Here is a 15,953-nt window from a genome sequence, read left to right as displayed (position 1 = left end):
ATCTACATTGATATTCCAAAATAAGCGAACAATAATGCAGGAGAGACATGAATTTCCAATGCATTTTATGAGAATATAAACTGGGATTTTCAGCACTCCAACTTTTTTTTTTAATATTTCTGTGGAGAAGTTTATTACTACATCACACACACACAAATTTTTGTATTTCCCAAGTAGTAGCATTAGCATTTCCCATTGGCAGATGCTAATGAAGTCATTTAAAACCTGATAAAATGCCAGTTGCTTGCGGGAAGACCAGTGTGCATGTGGGACTGATTGCCTCTTAATTAGAGCCAAAACAAAAAAGAATCGGATTTTTTTTTAATGTTGGCTACATGTTATATTCAGGAAAATATCAGTAAAGTCATGGAATAAAAAAAAGAATGACTAAAAGTTAGCCCGGAATTTTAAGATAAGAGATATTTTGCAAATGGCATATCTAAACCAAACTTCTAATTGTCTAAAACACCAGGGGTAAAAATTACATAGGTGATTTCAATAATAAATTGGATAGAAAGCTCAAGGGGGATTTCCTTAAATTTGAATTATCCAAAAACTTGGTAAGTTCTCAAATCAGCCACGTTCACCTGTAGTATATGAATGGCAACTGCAATATACTTTATAAAATACAAACATTTATATTTCTGAAAACGAAGCTAGGATGGAAGAGATCTCTGCAACAGGATAAGTCTGATGGAAGAGTCCTAGTGATCATTCAGTTATTTATATTTACAGCATTAGAATTAAAAAATAAAAGTCACTGGTAGCAATACAATAACTTACTGGTCTGCAGACATCATGACTGGTCCGCTGAACAAAATATTTTCTGAATACTGGTAATTTATTTTCCCAAATATATTATCATTTAAAAGAGGAATATACCACTAAGGGGTGCAAAAGCCATACGAAGCAATTAAAACTCTACAGCAAAAACCTCATTATTTAAACCGCAACTGTTGATTTTGTGACTTTATCAAAAAACAAAATATGAAGGCTTAGAGATGCATTCTGTTTTGAATTACATTTTGAGAAAACATTCTGCCAAACATATTTGCTTCTAAGAAGATATATACTGAATGTTTTGCTAAGATTCAAACAGCAGTATTAATTAAGAAATAATTGATATCTCCATAAATGCACGTCTTTGTTTTTATTTCTTAACATATTCAGCATAAAATAAGACATTTTCAGGTGTCAAAGATTCCAAGACAGACAAAAAAAATGAGACTCTGGAATGGACTGTATACACCCTCTGCAATAAAAGGGAAAAGAAACCACACACTTTTTTGCCCCAGATAGAAACGATAAAATCATTAGATAGATACTAAAGGATTGAGAATCAGCTGATATATTCATGGCTCATAATGAACGAAATTCACTATAGTGCAGTGTTATTTTTTTAGACAAAAATTAAATAAAAAAAATTGTGTTTCAATCATGATAAAATTTGAATAACAAAAACAGCAGAATGCAGGATTTTCTCAAAGGGGATGGAATTTCATCACACTATATATATGATGATGGCTCGGGATCCCCCTGCTGCATATGCCAGTGCATGCAAAAATCAGAAAATGGTGGTCCATTTTAGAAAGCCTATCTGAAATGCATGAATTCAGGAGTCTGATTTTTTTCGTATGATTTCATTTAAAAAATTTGGCTGGAATTTAAAAAATTAAAGTTATCATTTCATATAATTATCTAAATTTTTTACTTGTAAATGTAACTGTGAATTGTGATTAGAGATGATGATAGGTAAAAATGAAATTCCCTTTTTTGAATCTTAACACTTTAATGCATACTGAGATTGCTCAAAATTTAAATTTGTTCTAGTTTCTACAAAGCTGATGAAGTCATGTGGGCCGTTGGGATCTGTGCAGTAAGTTATAAAAGTGTTTTTACATTATTTTGTACTACCTTATGTAGTTGCTTTTTATTGTCAACTGCAGATTTGTTTATCATAAGATCATTTTGTTCTGAGCTGTTTAATTTTAAATGCCATTCAACAATGCTGTTAAATATCATTAGTTTTGTTTCTCATTTCCAGAAGATGTTTATTAGTGAGCTCTGATGGGTGGGGAATTTGAGGATTCCATCTATATTTGTCTCATTCTACATCCTCAAATCTAACAGATTTTATCATTTTAAAAATATCTCATTTGCAATTTTTAAAATTAAATTTTCAAAATTGTGTTAGTGAAATCGCATACTGTGAGATCATTTAAAGTGAAGGATACCTGAATAGAGATTTCACTGTGTATATTAAATTATGTATATGTTATGGCCATTCTCTGAAGTCTAGGTTCTTCACGAAGTGATCAGTGTCTCAAATCTGACCAATGTGCAAAGAGGCTGGCCACTGTGTGGAATAGCCCAACTTTAAGCTTTTGCCATAGCATATATTGGAAGTGCTGGGATTATGGGATAATCTGGTAATATGGAATACCCGCTTTACTCCGCCTTCAAGTATAGCCACCAAATAGAACAATGATAAACTACTTCATGATGTCAGTGTTGCTCGATTGTCATCATTGTTACGTCTGCTATAGGAGAAGATATGTTTTTCAATTTACAGAAACTTAAACAAGTTTTCAAAAGTTTACCAATTATTGAAAGAGTGCTTACATAATACTGTATTTACTTGCGTATAGGACAATGTTTTTATTCAATTTTCACTACTTCAAAAACCTGGGTCGTCCTACATTCATGAGCGAATTTCTAAACAAAAAATCAATAAAAAATTGGGATTAATTTAAGAAATAACTCCTGAACTAATGATAATTTTGACTGATTGAAAATGGTAATTTGGGATTTATTGAATATTCAATATTAATGAAAAAATTGTAGAATCGGGGAGTAAAATAATTCAAAATTTATGAATGAAACACTCAAAAATAATGCAAGAAATACTTCCTGAATTAATGAAAATTCAGAATTTATGAAAAACAATTTCATAATTTGTGAAAGTTTTCAATTCTTTTGGGGCTCACTGTTTGATTCAGGGGCCCTAATTCAGACACAGTGATGGCAACAGTTACATCAGAGCTGGGAGCACATTGGGGAGCACCCACAGTAATTTAACCATTCTGAGTCCTCCAGAATTCATTCGGAAATCCCCTATACAATAATACCCCCAACTTGCGTCACCCCTGCATTCATATCGTCTCACCCTAAAAATCTTATGCTATTATCTGTGAATAAATTAAATAAGGAGTTGGATTAATAAATCTAGTTTTCCTTATTTTGATCTCTAAAATCATACCTCGTCTTATATGCAAGTAAATACTGTAATTTGAAACTAAGCACAATATGCATCAGAGTTGCATTTTATTATGCTATGTTAATTTTTTTAGCTAATTCTTTCTGGTTAGATGGACACTAATTTTTAAAAGATGGTATGTCAGATTATATGGAATACTATAAGTATCATCTGAGTTGGGCTTTTTACCATCTACTGCACCAAATAAAAATGATGCAGAATATTTCTTCAAGGTGGGAAGTTTTCAAAAGAAGAGGAGAGGTCTGGAAATATTGTCTTGTTTTCTGAGGCAGAAGGGAAATTGCATCAATGACTTCTGTAAATTGACAATGGTGAATGGTACCCTCACCATTATAAAATTTCTAAACAAACTTTTTTTATTGTCATAGCTGCAATAAATCGTGTTTTTGGTCAATCACAGGGTGTCTGTCATCATAGAAAAGTCATTAAGTCCCAGGAAATTCATGAAATTCGGGTACAGGTCACAGAGTTTTTAATTCTTGGGAGATACCTCTTTTTTTGGTTTTTTCCTTGAAATCTAGGCTTTTGAAGCTTTGGCATTCAATATTTTTTCCCCTTCTCAGTTTCTTTTCTCCAAACTTGCTCAGATAATCTGCCCCTGGATAATCAAGGATCTACTGTATGTATACACTAAGTTTCTAGTGCAACCTATATAAATGGCAAAACCATTTTGTAACTATATTATATAACCAAAACAATTGTATCATGAAGGAATTCAATGATATTGTCTATCTTATCCCATTCTGTGTAATTAAATTATTTTCTACAAAGTTTATCTGAAGATTTACAAAATTTATCTGCAACTGATAGAAGTTGAACTATAATTTTAATGAACTTTTTAACCAGGAGATTACAGATATCATTATAAATGATTTCTGAGTATGAAATGACATCAGGGCCAGAGTGGTAACCAGTTGGTCCACCCTGCATTTTAAATATTTTTACCCATCATTTACTGTCACCAAATCTTCTCATCAGTAATTGCTGTATAACAAGGGGGGTCTATCTGGTCTTGAATATTGTAGCTGTCAGAAAATTATCATAAATACATCTCAAAATTGATTATAATGATTCATTGCCAAAAATTCTGCCGAGTATGATTTCCATAATTTTGCACAGAATTGTTTTCATTCTATTTTATTGTAAATCAATGGATAATCAGTGTAGTTAAGATCTGATCATGATAATAAATTTGATTTTCTATATCTGGTATTTATCAAAGATGTTATTCAATTACAGTTTATCAGTCTTGGGCTCACAATTTTTGCATTTCAAACAAAGGTAAGCTTTTAAATTGAATATTCTGTTTTTTACTCTAAGGAATTAAGGGTTCTTTTATTGAAAAAAAAATTGCAGAAGTGTAGCAGAAATTGATGTCTTTTTGTGAGATTTCTCTTCTTTAGGCTTGTATTTGATGTAAATAGTTCAAAACAGTTTCAAATATATATTTTTGAACTTTTCTGTAAATCTTTTCCTTATTCCAGATTTGATGCTCCTGCTAAAGTGGCCCCAGAACCACCCCTGGCTGTGAGCATTTAAATAATTTTAAAAAAAAAAACCAGCGGTTTGTGCCAACTTTTGCCCTATGTGTCTTTAAAAATAGTAGCTTTCACTCAAGCCTTTGAGTTTCATTTCCAAATTGCTAGGAAAGTTTTTGTCTTTAGCTGGTTCCTCAGCTTCTAATTTAGCTTCTGAAATACCATCTAAGCTTTATTTCCTATGATTCCCCAAAGCAAAATATGCTGAAAACTGTGAAATGCTTTACAGAACATACAGAACAGTCTCTAAGAATTTTAAGAAAATTACTGCCTGCCGTTCGGAATCGGCAATAAATTGTAGGTCCCGGTCTAATTAGCCCTCGCGTGCAGAAAATGACCGTGGTGCGACAAAAATGATCAAATGATCAAATAAGAAAATTACTTTTCTGTGTAGAAGACACTATTATGGGAATTTTTACCACAGAGAACATTTTCAGTCAGCTGAGCAATGCAAAACATTCTACTTTAGGGTATATAATATTTGTACACATGGATTAAGCAATTCTTCCTTGCTTATTGCATCATAATTTTTTTCATCCCAAAAATAAGTTAGTGAGGTTTACAAAGTATGCTCAAATTCGAACGCCTGGTTATTTTATTTGGTTGGCATATGTGGCAGTGTAACATTTTTCTCACGATTTATTTAGGGCGGCATGGCCTTACTGATTCTTGCCTCATTAATCCTCCATTAGACTCATTCAAAAAGTTATTAGAATGGGTGTAATTCGTATTTGTCATGTGCGTATATCAAAACCTAAAATTTCACTTAAATGGAAAAATGAATGAACACATGATGCCTAACCATGCTTAATTCTTCTCCAGAATGAATCTTTATTCCCATCTACAAATGAGGATTTTTTTTTTTATAAAAATAGACAAAAATCTAAAGATAAAATTTGTCAATAACTAATCAGATTGCTAAATCAACTTCAACACTATCAAATTTTGAGTTGAAGCACTTTTTACAAATTATTTTTGTATACTTCAAGTGCAGAAATTGTTTGCAAAGTTTACTGAAGCATTCAGAAGACACCCATTTTATTATTTTAAAATAAACTTATTAGCTTTTGAAAATTATTTGAAGTGCAAAAACTTGTCTGTAAATATGCACATGTGAAGTGAAATTCACTGAAGTGAAAAAAAAACATTTATGTTACAAGGCCACAACAGACAATAACTTTTGATAAAGAGAAATACATTAGCTCTTATTTTGCTTTCAAGTTAAAGATTTGTTATTTAAACTTGAATGTGACGCACTTGATGGAGAGTTGAAAGACAAAATCTGAATCCTAAATGAAGGTGTGGCTCAAGTTACAAAACCTTTTTCTCGTCACTCAAATTTCACAGTGCACTTGGACGCTGAGAACACTGAAGCAATAAGACTGTGACACTCACACTGATTGGTTAAAAACCTGAAATCAAAACCGGTTTTGTGTTATTAACCAAATTGTGTCTGTCTCAGTCGTATCGCTTCAGTGTGCACCATGCCTTATGCAGCTTATATTCCTAAAATTATTCCATAATTTTAAATGATATAATATAATAAATAATATAATTTTAATTATTTTCCTAAAATTACGGAATAATTTTAGGAAGTCATAAGGCAGTCATAAATAAAAATATATGACTGCTTTTAAGTAGGTGGATCTTCTGATTTGAAAATTAATAAGTTTTTTTTTCATGAAAAGTTATTAATATTGATTAATTTTTCTTATGTACGTATAACATAGTCCCTGCCCTTTTTGCCACCCTGTTATGTTTTAATAGCTGGAAAAAAGAAAAGATTGTGCTCTCAAGTTTAAAACTTATCTGAATACAATACTATCTGGTCAGAGTAATTTTGCTTTCAAAAAAAATTTCTCTATACAAGATTACAGGTGAATTCAGAAAATATGTATTTAAAATTTCATGCAGTTTTTGGTTAAATAACATTTAAGTATCACAATACACGAATATGCAATATGCTTATTTCTTTGCCTTTCATCTTACAGTATGACTTCACCATGCTTGGCGGTATGTTATATGTAGCAGTTTTAGTATTGATCTGCTTCATGTTCCTGTTGATTTTCCTGCACAATGAAGTAAGTTCTTTCTATCATATGTATTTGTGTGTGTGTGTGTTCGTAATTTGGATTTGTTCAATAGAGTTAATCTTCGTATAATTTGTGTGTCCATTCACCAACTTCCATCTGTATAAAAGTTGTCTTAATCTCATAAGATTTTATGGATAGTCGAACTTCAGTTGTTTGGGTGTAATGGGGGCCACAGGTAGCCACAAACCTTATTCAATCCCACCAGAATTTAAAATAAAATTACAAAATATACAAGTTTTTATGGCAGAATTTTCAAATACAGTAAAACCCCATTTAACAGACACCCCTCTTCTACAGCCAAATAATGATTTTCCCTTGTATAATAAAAGTATGCATTTCAGACCCCTCGTTAACAGTCACCCTCTTTTATGGAAAAATTTTCTTGTCCCTCTAGTGCAGTGATTCCCAACGTGGGTATTGACACCCCCTGGGAGGGCAATGGAATGTTCCAGGGGGGTGGTAGAAGCTGCGGGTATAGCATAGGATTCTATGGGTTAGATTGCGTTGGGGGCACTGGGGAAAAAAATTTCTGAAGAAGGGAGCGATGCACAAAAAAGGTTGGGAAACTAAGCTCTAGTGCAGCGATTGTCAACCAGTGCTCCGCGGAGCTGCCGCTCAAGGAAAGTAAAAAAGAAAACCAGTAAATTTGAAAAAAATATATATAAATATTTTTAATAAATAAATCAGTAACTTTGATGAATAAATAAACAATAGGCCTACAGGGCTCAGTCAAAGGCATTATAGACCAGAAAGGGCTCCTTGAGTCAAAAAAGGTTGAGAACCACTGCTCTAGTGTATGCGAAAGAGAGGTTTTACTGTACTTTACCCATGTCCAAAGTTTTGTGCACACGCTGGAGATGTTGAAGCTCTTGAAATACGAACTGGACAGCATTTATGGGTGAAAAACACCAAATTTATTAAGTGAAGCATATTCACAGAGAAACATTTAAAACAAATATTTCTACAATTTTCTTATAAAGTGTTTTGATTTGAGCCAGACACTTAAAGAGCCAACATTCCAAGTATTAATGTCTATAAATGTGTGCATGTGACTTTAAAGCTTAATTACCATTTTGTGGATGGTCCTCTGGATGCACATCTCTTTCAGACCCTGTATGTGCAAGGGGGGGTGTGCTTTTACTCATCTTATATATATATATATATCTTTTTTAACCTCAGAGTTCCACCCGAACTTCAGTAATTATAAGTGTTTTATGAAGTGGTGTGGATGCACCCTGTATATTCAAAGTGAAATACAGTAGCACGCAGAAGTAATGTGATAGGTGGGACTGACAACAAGTGTGTAACTTGATATGCAGTTTTTCATACAAATGCATTAAATATTGGTTAATTGGAACAAATATTTCCCAAATAAAATCACCATGTGTAATGTGATATTTGATAACACTTTGGTCCAACCAAAAAAATAAGCTGCTTGTGCTAAAGCAGGGTAAATTTTGTAATCAGTTTTTGTTCCTTTCCATAAAATCAAGTAAACAAACTTCTCTCTCTCTCCGAGAGTATCGAAATTAATTAGATTGACGGGAGTGACCGGATGTATTTTCAACATATATGAAATAACATTATTTTGAAAGAACTTGTCCACGACCGGGATAACATTTGACTCAACATATAAAGTTGTGACCAAACCAATCTTTAAAATGGAAGCTGTCACTAAACCCTTGATCCCAACTGATTTTAAGGCTCAAAGTGATTTCAAATCTCTGCCAAAGTTTAAATCTTCAGCTGCTTTCCCGGTTTCTTCTTTAACACATGAAAACTCAGCTCAGCTTAGCTACATGTGCTAAGCTTTTAGAATTATAATTTTATGATTTATATTTTTGAAATATATGACTTCCATATTTGTTATGGGTATCTTTTTCTCAGCCACCTCGTTGGGCATTTTGCCTGTTGTGGCATTGTATTTGTATAAAGTTTGTATGTGACAATCTGATTGAATTCTTACCTGATTATCATATAATTAAAATATTGTTTACATATCAGCTATAACCCCAGAATGTTTATGAATTTGTCACAGAAAATCACTTAAATCTGGGTATGACTGTATGGACAAAACTAACGTGTCTACCATATAGCCTTAAATAGATGGCCTTGTATATTTAAGTTTTAGATAATTAAATGTCTAATTTCTAACTTTTAAAACACAGTAGGACCTATAGAATAATATTGACAATGTGAATGAGGACAAATTACTATTTACAATTTTTCAAAACGGAAAAAGATTTGAATAATATTCAAAGGGACCACACACAGGCTGGACATATAATGTCACTAACAGCAGAGGACAACAACTATGATGTCAAAACTGAGAATAAAAATACTGAAGTGAAGGAAAAAACTCTGATCAACACAGAGGCTCTCTCAATCTGACCACGTTTTTCGTTGGGACAGAACGTGTTTGTTTTTCCATCTTAATAACGGCACCCATGAGTTCCAAAACATATGTCAGTGTTTTGTAAATTGTAGTTTGTCTTCATGTTATCAATATTCTTTCATATTTTCGGGCAAAGTTATTCTTTTCAATTAACAGTAGAACCTCTTTAATCCGGATACCCATAATCCAAACACTTCCACCAAGAATTTTTTTCTCTGAACTAGGGACTTCGATGTTTTTCTTTACCTAAATTCCTTTTCAGCTTTTTCTATTACATTGCCCATTTTATTTATTTCTTTGTACCACTTTTTTCCTCATGATGTACTGTTAGTGTCCACTGCGGTTTTTTAGGCTTCTGGGAAAATGGGAACAATAATGGCATCTGCATATCTCAATGAATGTGATTAGTCAGAAAGTCAGCTTTGATCAAAATTTTTTTCTTTATTTTATCTAACTCTGGTGTTTCAGAGAACTTTTCCCCCAATCTATCATTTTCTATGATTATCAAAGTGAATTTCCAAACATGCTGAAAACATCAAGTGATGTGGCTGGTACAAGCTGCAAGTGGAAAATAGCACTTTAAGTATATGTGAGAAATTTGAAATTATGTAAAAGTTATAATGTGAAACACCATTACTGTGAAGAATATGGAATAAGAAAATCTACTGTTTATATATGATCTTCAGAAACAAATACATATTTTTCAGGGAGGGTTTCCCAGATTCGAGCATGCCTACAGAAAATGTTTAAAGAATAAGTAAAAGGATTTTTTTCTATGAATATCTAGTAGCGTTGTATATAAATTGGAAATTATGGTAATTTTTTTTCAAGGAAAATATGAATCAAAGTGCTCAAAGAGGCATATTACTGCTTCAAATATCAAAACTTACGAAATAAACAAAACTTCATCTATAATCTAGAAAATTCCTTAATCTGGAATTACTTAGGTCCAGAGGAATCCATATTAGAGAGGTTTCTTAATGGAAAATTCAATTTCTATATATAATCAAAAATATTAATCATGAATTATGTTGTGTATTAGTCAAATTTATAAACATGTTATGTTTCTCATGTATCTATATTTTCATGATTTAATTTACTTAAACATTCAATTTGCAGGTTGTTCGTTTGATTTATTCCTGTCTGGGAGCTCTCATATTTTCTATGGTAATAACTTGAATTTAACAATGTTTGATTTTCAATTACAGTGATGTCTCGGCTAACAAATACTTCAGCTTAAAATTTTTTGGCTAATAAATGTTTTAGTGGAAGAGCACACTGACCACTTTTTGAGCTGAATTTTTGTACCAATCAGAATTGCTGTCACTCAACCCGATTAATTTATAATCTGCTTTCGAATCACTTTCAAGATATACCATTGTTTCTTCTCTTTCAGAAAACTTTTGAACCATTTTACGTAAAATAATTCAAAAGCTAAGAGAAAATGCAAAATAATAAACCTACAGTTGAAGATTTTCTATGTATATGGTAAGACTTGGCATCAACCTGACTAGTCTGGACATTATAGGAGCTTATCTTTCCCTTTCATTTGTAGAAATGAGCAGACCACATTACATTGGGAAGGGGGAGGGTTGATTACAGACCACAGAAACCTATGAAAAATCTTGTTTCAGCTAAGAAATATTTCAGCTTAAAAATGTGCTTCGTACTTTCCCATATTTTTGTAGTTCCACAAAATAACTGTTTTGCTACTTCATTCTAGTTAACATTATTGCCATTAATTAGCTGTCTTGTTATGAGTGCAACCACATTGAAATCTGAATAGAAAGATTATTAATGATATATACAGATTTTGAGTAAGTTATGTCAATTGAAAGGTTATATTATACATGTCAAACTTATTGCACAGGCTTATTTTATAAATACAAAATTCTATAATTGTATGCCAAAACTTCCTTGATTTTTGCTTTCATTCATATATTATTTAAAAAATACTGTTCGTATACTTTTACAATTAATGAAAGTATGCCTAATAATGCACACAGTCATAACCTTAGTACTTCGGTTTATAATAGGTTCTGAGCTTTTGAATTAGAGTGAAGGAGAAATACCATCCAGTAATCATAACATGAAATGTAAATTTGATATTGTTTTTGCTCATTATCTGAGCCAGACAGCCTACCCTTCTAGAAATTTATTTAGATTAAAAAATATTCAAGTATAAAATATTGTTAATAATGAGATTGAATTGCTGTGGAAGTGCTAAAGTTTTTTGGCATTTGCAGTGCACATAAATAAGAGATACAAATTATTTCACATTTATGATAGGAAATATGTTTTTTTCGCGGTGAAAAATATTTGAAATAAAACATTCAATATTTTTCATACTTATGTTTGAAGTGTCAAGAATACATTCTATCTGTACGTTGTATAATTTTCTGTCTTCTAATATTATTTTACATGCATATTTTTATGTCTTATATAAATTTAATATTTATTTGCAGTATCTAGTCTATGACACCCAGCTTCTGATTGGTGGTCATCACAAATATTCGATTTCTCCTGAGGAGTATATTTTTGCTGCATTGAATCTATATATTGATATAATCAATCTGTTCATCTACATTCTACAGATTTTTGCATCTAGAGATTCATAACTTTTCAATTACAATTCAATATTGTAGTCGCTCCAAAAGTATCATGCAGATCAGTGCAGCCATGAAATTTGAAAATAGTTCATCTGTGTTCAATATTTCTTCAGACACTTTTTGTAAATAGGTATCTGTGACTTCAAGGCAGTTGTATAATTATGTTTGAGTATGCTTGCATATTCTTCTGAGTATTATAATCCTTGATTTGCTGTGAACTTGTACTGTTTTAAGATTCCATTGGACAGAGTTAAATGTATTTGTATTTAAACTTAAACAAGTTTCAATAAATTAATATCCCAATTCATATTGCCTTCACAGTATTTAATTATGTTTATAGAACTGAACTGTGTAATATTAATAAACCGCAACATATTAACTGTTATGCATTAATTATTTTCCCTTATCAAGTTAAATATAATGATTAACATGTATTGGTTAAACTAATTTATAACTCGCATCCCAGGAATGGGAAATTTTGTTGCTGTAGCGGAAGTACAAAGTACAATTGATTGGATGTGATGAATTCATGTAAGAAAAATTCTACATGCCCCTACAGGGAATGGAGCCACCGTCCCCTTGCAATATGGGCAACCACTTATTGCAAAAGCACTTAAGTTAGCTGATTGTCATCATGAGCTATTAGATGAGTTAGAAGACTGCCCATTGTGTAATCACCTTCAGTGTTTATGTATGCTGTCAGGAAGGAAAATATATTGGTGCTGCTTAGTGTAGTTGTTAACGCACTTGCTCAAATTGCAAAAGAGGTTATTAGATCGATTCCCTGCAGAGGCATGTAGAATTTTCCTTACGAAAATTCATCTCCACATCCGATCCAGTGACTTATATATTTATAGGTTGGGAAAATTATCCTCCTCTACCATTTTAGTAAAAATTACAAATTCAAGTGAGCTTTGAAGACAAAACAGGACATTTGGAAATAAAAATTTAGATAGCTGATGTAATGGAAAAATGTGGGAATGTCCCATAAAATACGGGTCATATGGTTATGGACCTTTTTCATACCACCACCTTTTCAGCTTTTCCACAGACTGAAACAATGGGTAGTTGTCTTAAGAAGCTAAAGAAAATGCTGAATTTAATTTTAGTTAATCAAATCATTGCAACAACACAGTAATTGTCTTGAGGTGAAATTGAGGTTCATGCTACACTTTCTCAGGTTCCTTGGGAAAGAAGGGGAAATGTTAAATGGGAGAATGAGTAAAGTCATATCTGACTTTACTCATTCTCCTACTCAAAAATCGCTTGCATCCATATCACCAACTTTTCGTCATACACGATTGAGGATTTGATGTAAAGATTGTACCTAGTCCTCTGACTCAGTGTAACTCAACCACCAGGCCCTAACATTATTCATATTGGGCCGCGAATGTGATTTGCTTTTTTTATTTTCCATTGGTCGTATGTTTGACCGGCTTCTAGTTAAAAAAATAAATGAAACTGAGTCACAGGCTTCCAAAGGTTGAAAACCACTGCTCTGACTGACCTCAGGCATCGTTTAGTAATTAGGTCTCTATTAATACAGTAAAATCTCGCTGTGTGCAATGATACAAATACAAATACAACGCCACAACAGGCAAATTGCCCAACGAGGTGGCTGACTTAAGAACATCATGGATCCCCGAGCCATTTTCTTGGAAGCCCTACCTACTACTACTACACTACACGTGCACCCCGCCCACACCCCGCCCCGCGGAACCCCCCAACGAATCGGTACATGCGGGAATGTGCGTGTACGTGTAGTGAAACCTGACGTGAAGTTTTTGTTGTTTCTATGTAATGCTTGTTATGTGTAGTGCTGCCATCTGCCACTAGTTTTCTAACTATGAGTGAAGTGTTATGATTGAATGATTTATCGTTGTAGGACTGTTGCTCTCTGTGGCGAGACTTTTTAACGGGGAGATCGGCTCGCATTTGCGCCTTGAAGTTGGGAACCACAGAAAACCAACTTCAGCCGACCACCACTGTGGGGTTCGAACCCGGATCCTCGCATCGCGAGTCCGTTACTATATCTATTGATACTCGATATAACAATAAATCCCTCTACAAAGATTTTTTTTTTAATCTTGTTTGTGGTTACCTAAAGTCCAATGTTAAACTCCTCGCGATACAACGATATCCTCTGCTATGATAAACCTCTCTACAACGATATTTTTTGAGATTTTGAAACTGCACTACAATGATATTTCTTTATATTTCACTTGAATTAACCTCGAATGTTTTTTAAAATTTCCTCTCCTGTTTTTGTTTTTTCGGGGATATTTAATAACATATTGGTATTTTGCACTAAAGTTAGATAGTTGGTGTTAGTTACTACTTTGTGTAATACACAAGTTTTGCACAGTAAACTACTAAAACTTTGGAAAACGATAATCATTTCCATTCATCGAATCCACGTAATTTTCATGGATTGTTAAAACATGTTGCTGAAATAATTTCTCTCGCATATATACGTATTTAGGGGAGACACCCCTAATGAGAGACAGAATAATGGACACCCCTACATATTTAGGGGTGTCTCAAGTGAGGGTGCAGGGATGCGCTGCACCCGAAGGCCAGCTTAAGAGTTAATTGGGCGACAAAATTTTAAAAAATTTCTAATAGTAAAAATTTGCTGGCATCATGCTTTTAAACCATACCTTGACAATGGAGATGTTGAGCAAACTTGAATAAACAGAGCCTGTGACTGTAACACAGTGGCGTAGCCATAGGGAGCAATTGCTCCCTTAATTAAAGATTTGCCTACATTGGTGCCTGTTCTCCTAAATGGCCTTTGATCTCTGAAAAAGAAAACTAATTATTTTCTGCCTTTATTGACAGAGGATGAATACCCCTAAGTGAGAGAGGTAAGAAATTTCATTTAAATGCTTCCTCTTGTGCAGTTTCACTGTGGCTGGACTTGTGCTGTTCATTTGAGAGAGAGAAAAGTACGGGAATTTCCTTACTATCATCTATTAAAATTGTTTTCAAGCTCTCCAACTGGAAGCATGGTCAGAGCAGCCCCCCCCCCCCAATTCTAAAAGACAATATTTTTTGCCTATTTCTTTGTGAGCTTTTTTTGTCCGCTGTTGATCGTTCAGGTTAGAGCTCTTATAAACACCTTAGTTCTGAGGACCAAACCCAAACACTCGTTCTATTGCGAGGTGGTCTCGTAGAGCTTTGTCTAAGGTGCCTGTTGAAAAAAATAGGTATGATACAGAAAAAAACCTATTATGGAAAGACCACCGAGCCTAGGAAGTAATGGCTAGAATTTGAGCTCCTAAAAATACCAACTTATCTACAGGTACCTAGAATAGAGTTAGATCTAGAAATACCACCTTATCTCTATAGGCACCTTAGCTAGAATTGCTAGCTTGCACATAGGTCAATGTTAAAAATTAGGAAAAGATGAAAAGCAAGTCTGAGATTCTGAGCTCTAAAACAACCAAGATCAGACACAATGGAAGAATTGTTTCTTGAAGGTGGGTAAAATTTAAAAAAAAGCTATGATAGGCCCACAATAGCTTTTTAAAAGCAGAGAATGAGGTGAGGAAATGACAGCAATCTATATTTTATGGTAAGTGCGATGTGCAAGGCAGTAGCGAAAGGGGGGGGGACTCGTGACAATTAGATGTGTTTACAGTTTTCAAGAGTGACTAAGCAAATTGGTAAGCAGGTATTTTTAGTTGGAGAAATAGGGGGTGGTGCTCCAGAAAAGCTATTTTGCCCAGGTCCTATGGTGTCACGAGTCGAGAGCCTCAAGTGCCGAGAAAGCCTCGTTTTGTGATCTGGTTGAAATTTTGGGGAGAGAGCTGCAAATTGATAGGCAGGTATTTATATAGCTTGAAAAGACTTTTTTTCGGGGTGGGGGGGGTGACTATGATGCTGTTCAGACGATTCGGAGCTTACTTAACCGAAATTAAGTGAAATCTCAATCCAAAAACTGAACATTAACGCAAATTCTTGCTAGCAATTAACTTAGTTTCTCTGCTTTTGTGTCACCCTCAGTCTCATACAGTAGAGTAGTGAGTTGGAGAAATT

The 15,953-nt window shown here is 33.4% G+C and overlaps 1 protein-coding gene across 2 annotated transcripts in view; it reads left to right on the top strand.

Moving 5' to 3' along the window:
* Positions 1–12,219, top strand: part of LOC149065491 (protein lifeguard 1-like) — a 37,508-nt gene extending 25,289 nt beyond the window's left edge. For both annotated transcript variants that reach the window (XM_089253520.1, XM_089253521.1), the window contains exons 7-11: positions 1,831–1,876; positions 4,517–4,558; positions 6,807–6,896; positions 10,423–10,470; positions 11,769–12,219. In XM_089253520.1, the coding sequence (XP_089109646.1) occupies positions 1,831–1,876; positions 4,517–4,558; positions 6,807–6,896; positions 10,423–10,470; positions 11,769–11,921 (379 nt within the window). In that variant the 3' untranslated portion in view covers positions 11,922–12,219. The remainder of the gene's footprint in view (positions 1–1,830; positions 1,877–4,516; positions 4,559–6,806; positions 6,897–10,422; positions 10,471–11,768) is intronic.
* The last annotated feature ends 3,734 nt before the right edge of the window (positions 12,220–15,953 follow it).

Source organism: Pholcus phalangioides, unplaced genomic scaffold, assembly GCF_987345545.1.
Source record: "Pholcus phalangioides strain wild (caught in Gottingen) unplaced genomic scaffold, Ppha-v1.0 ptg000039l_1, whole genome shotgun sequence".
Lineage (NCBI taxonomy): Eukaryota > Metazoa > Arthropoda > Arachnida > Araneae > Pholcidae > Pholcus > Pholcus phalangioides.
Note: the sequence above shows the minus strand (reverse complement) of the source record. Positions and strands in the feature narration are given on the sequence as shown.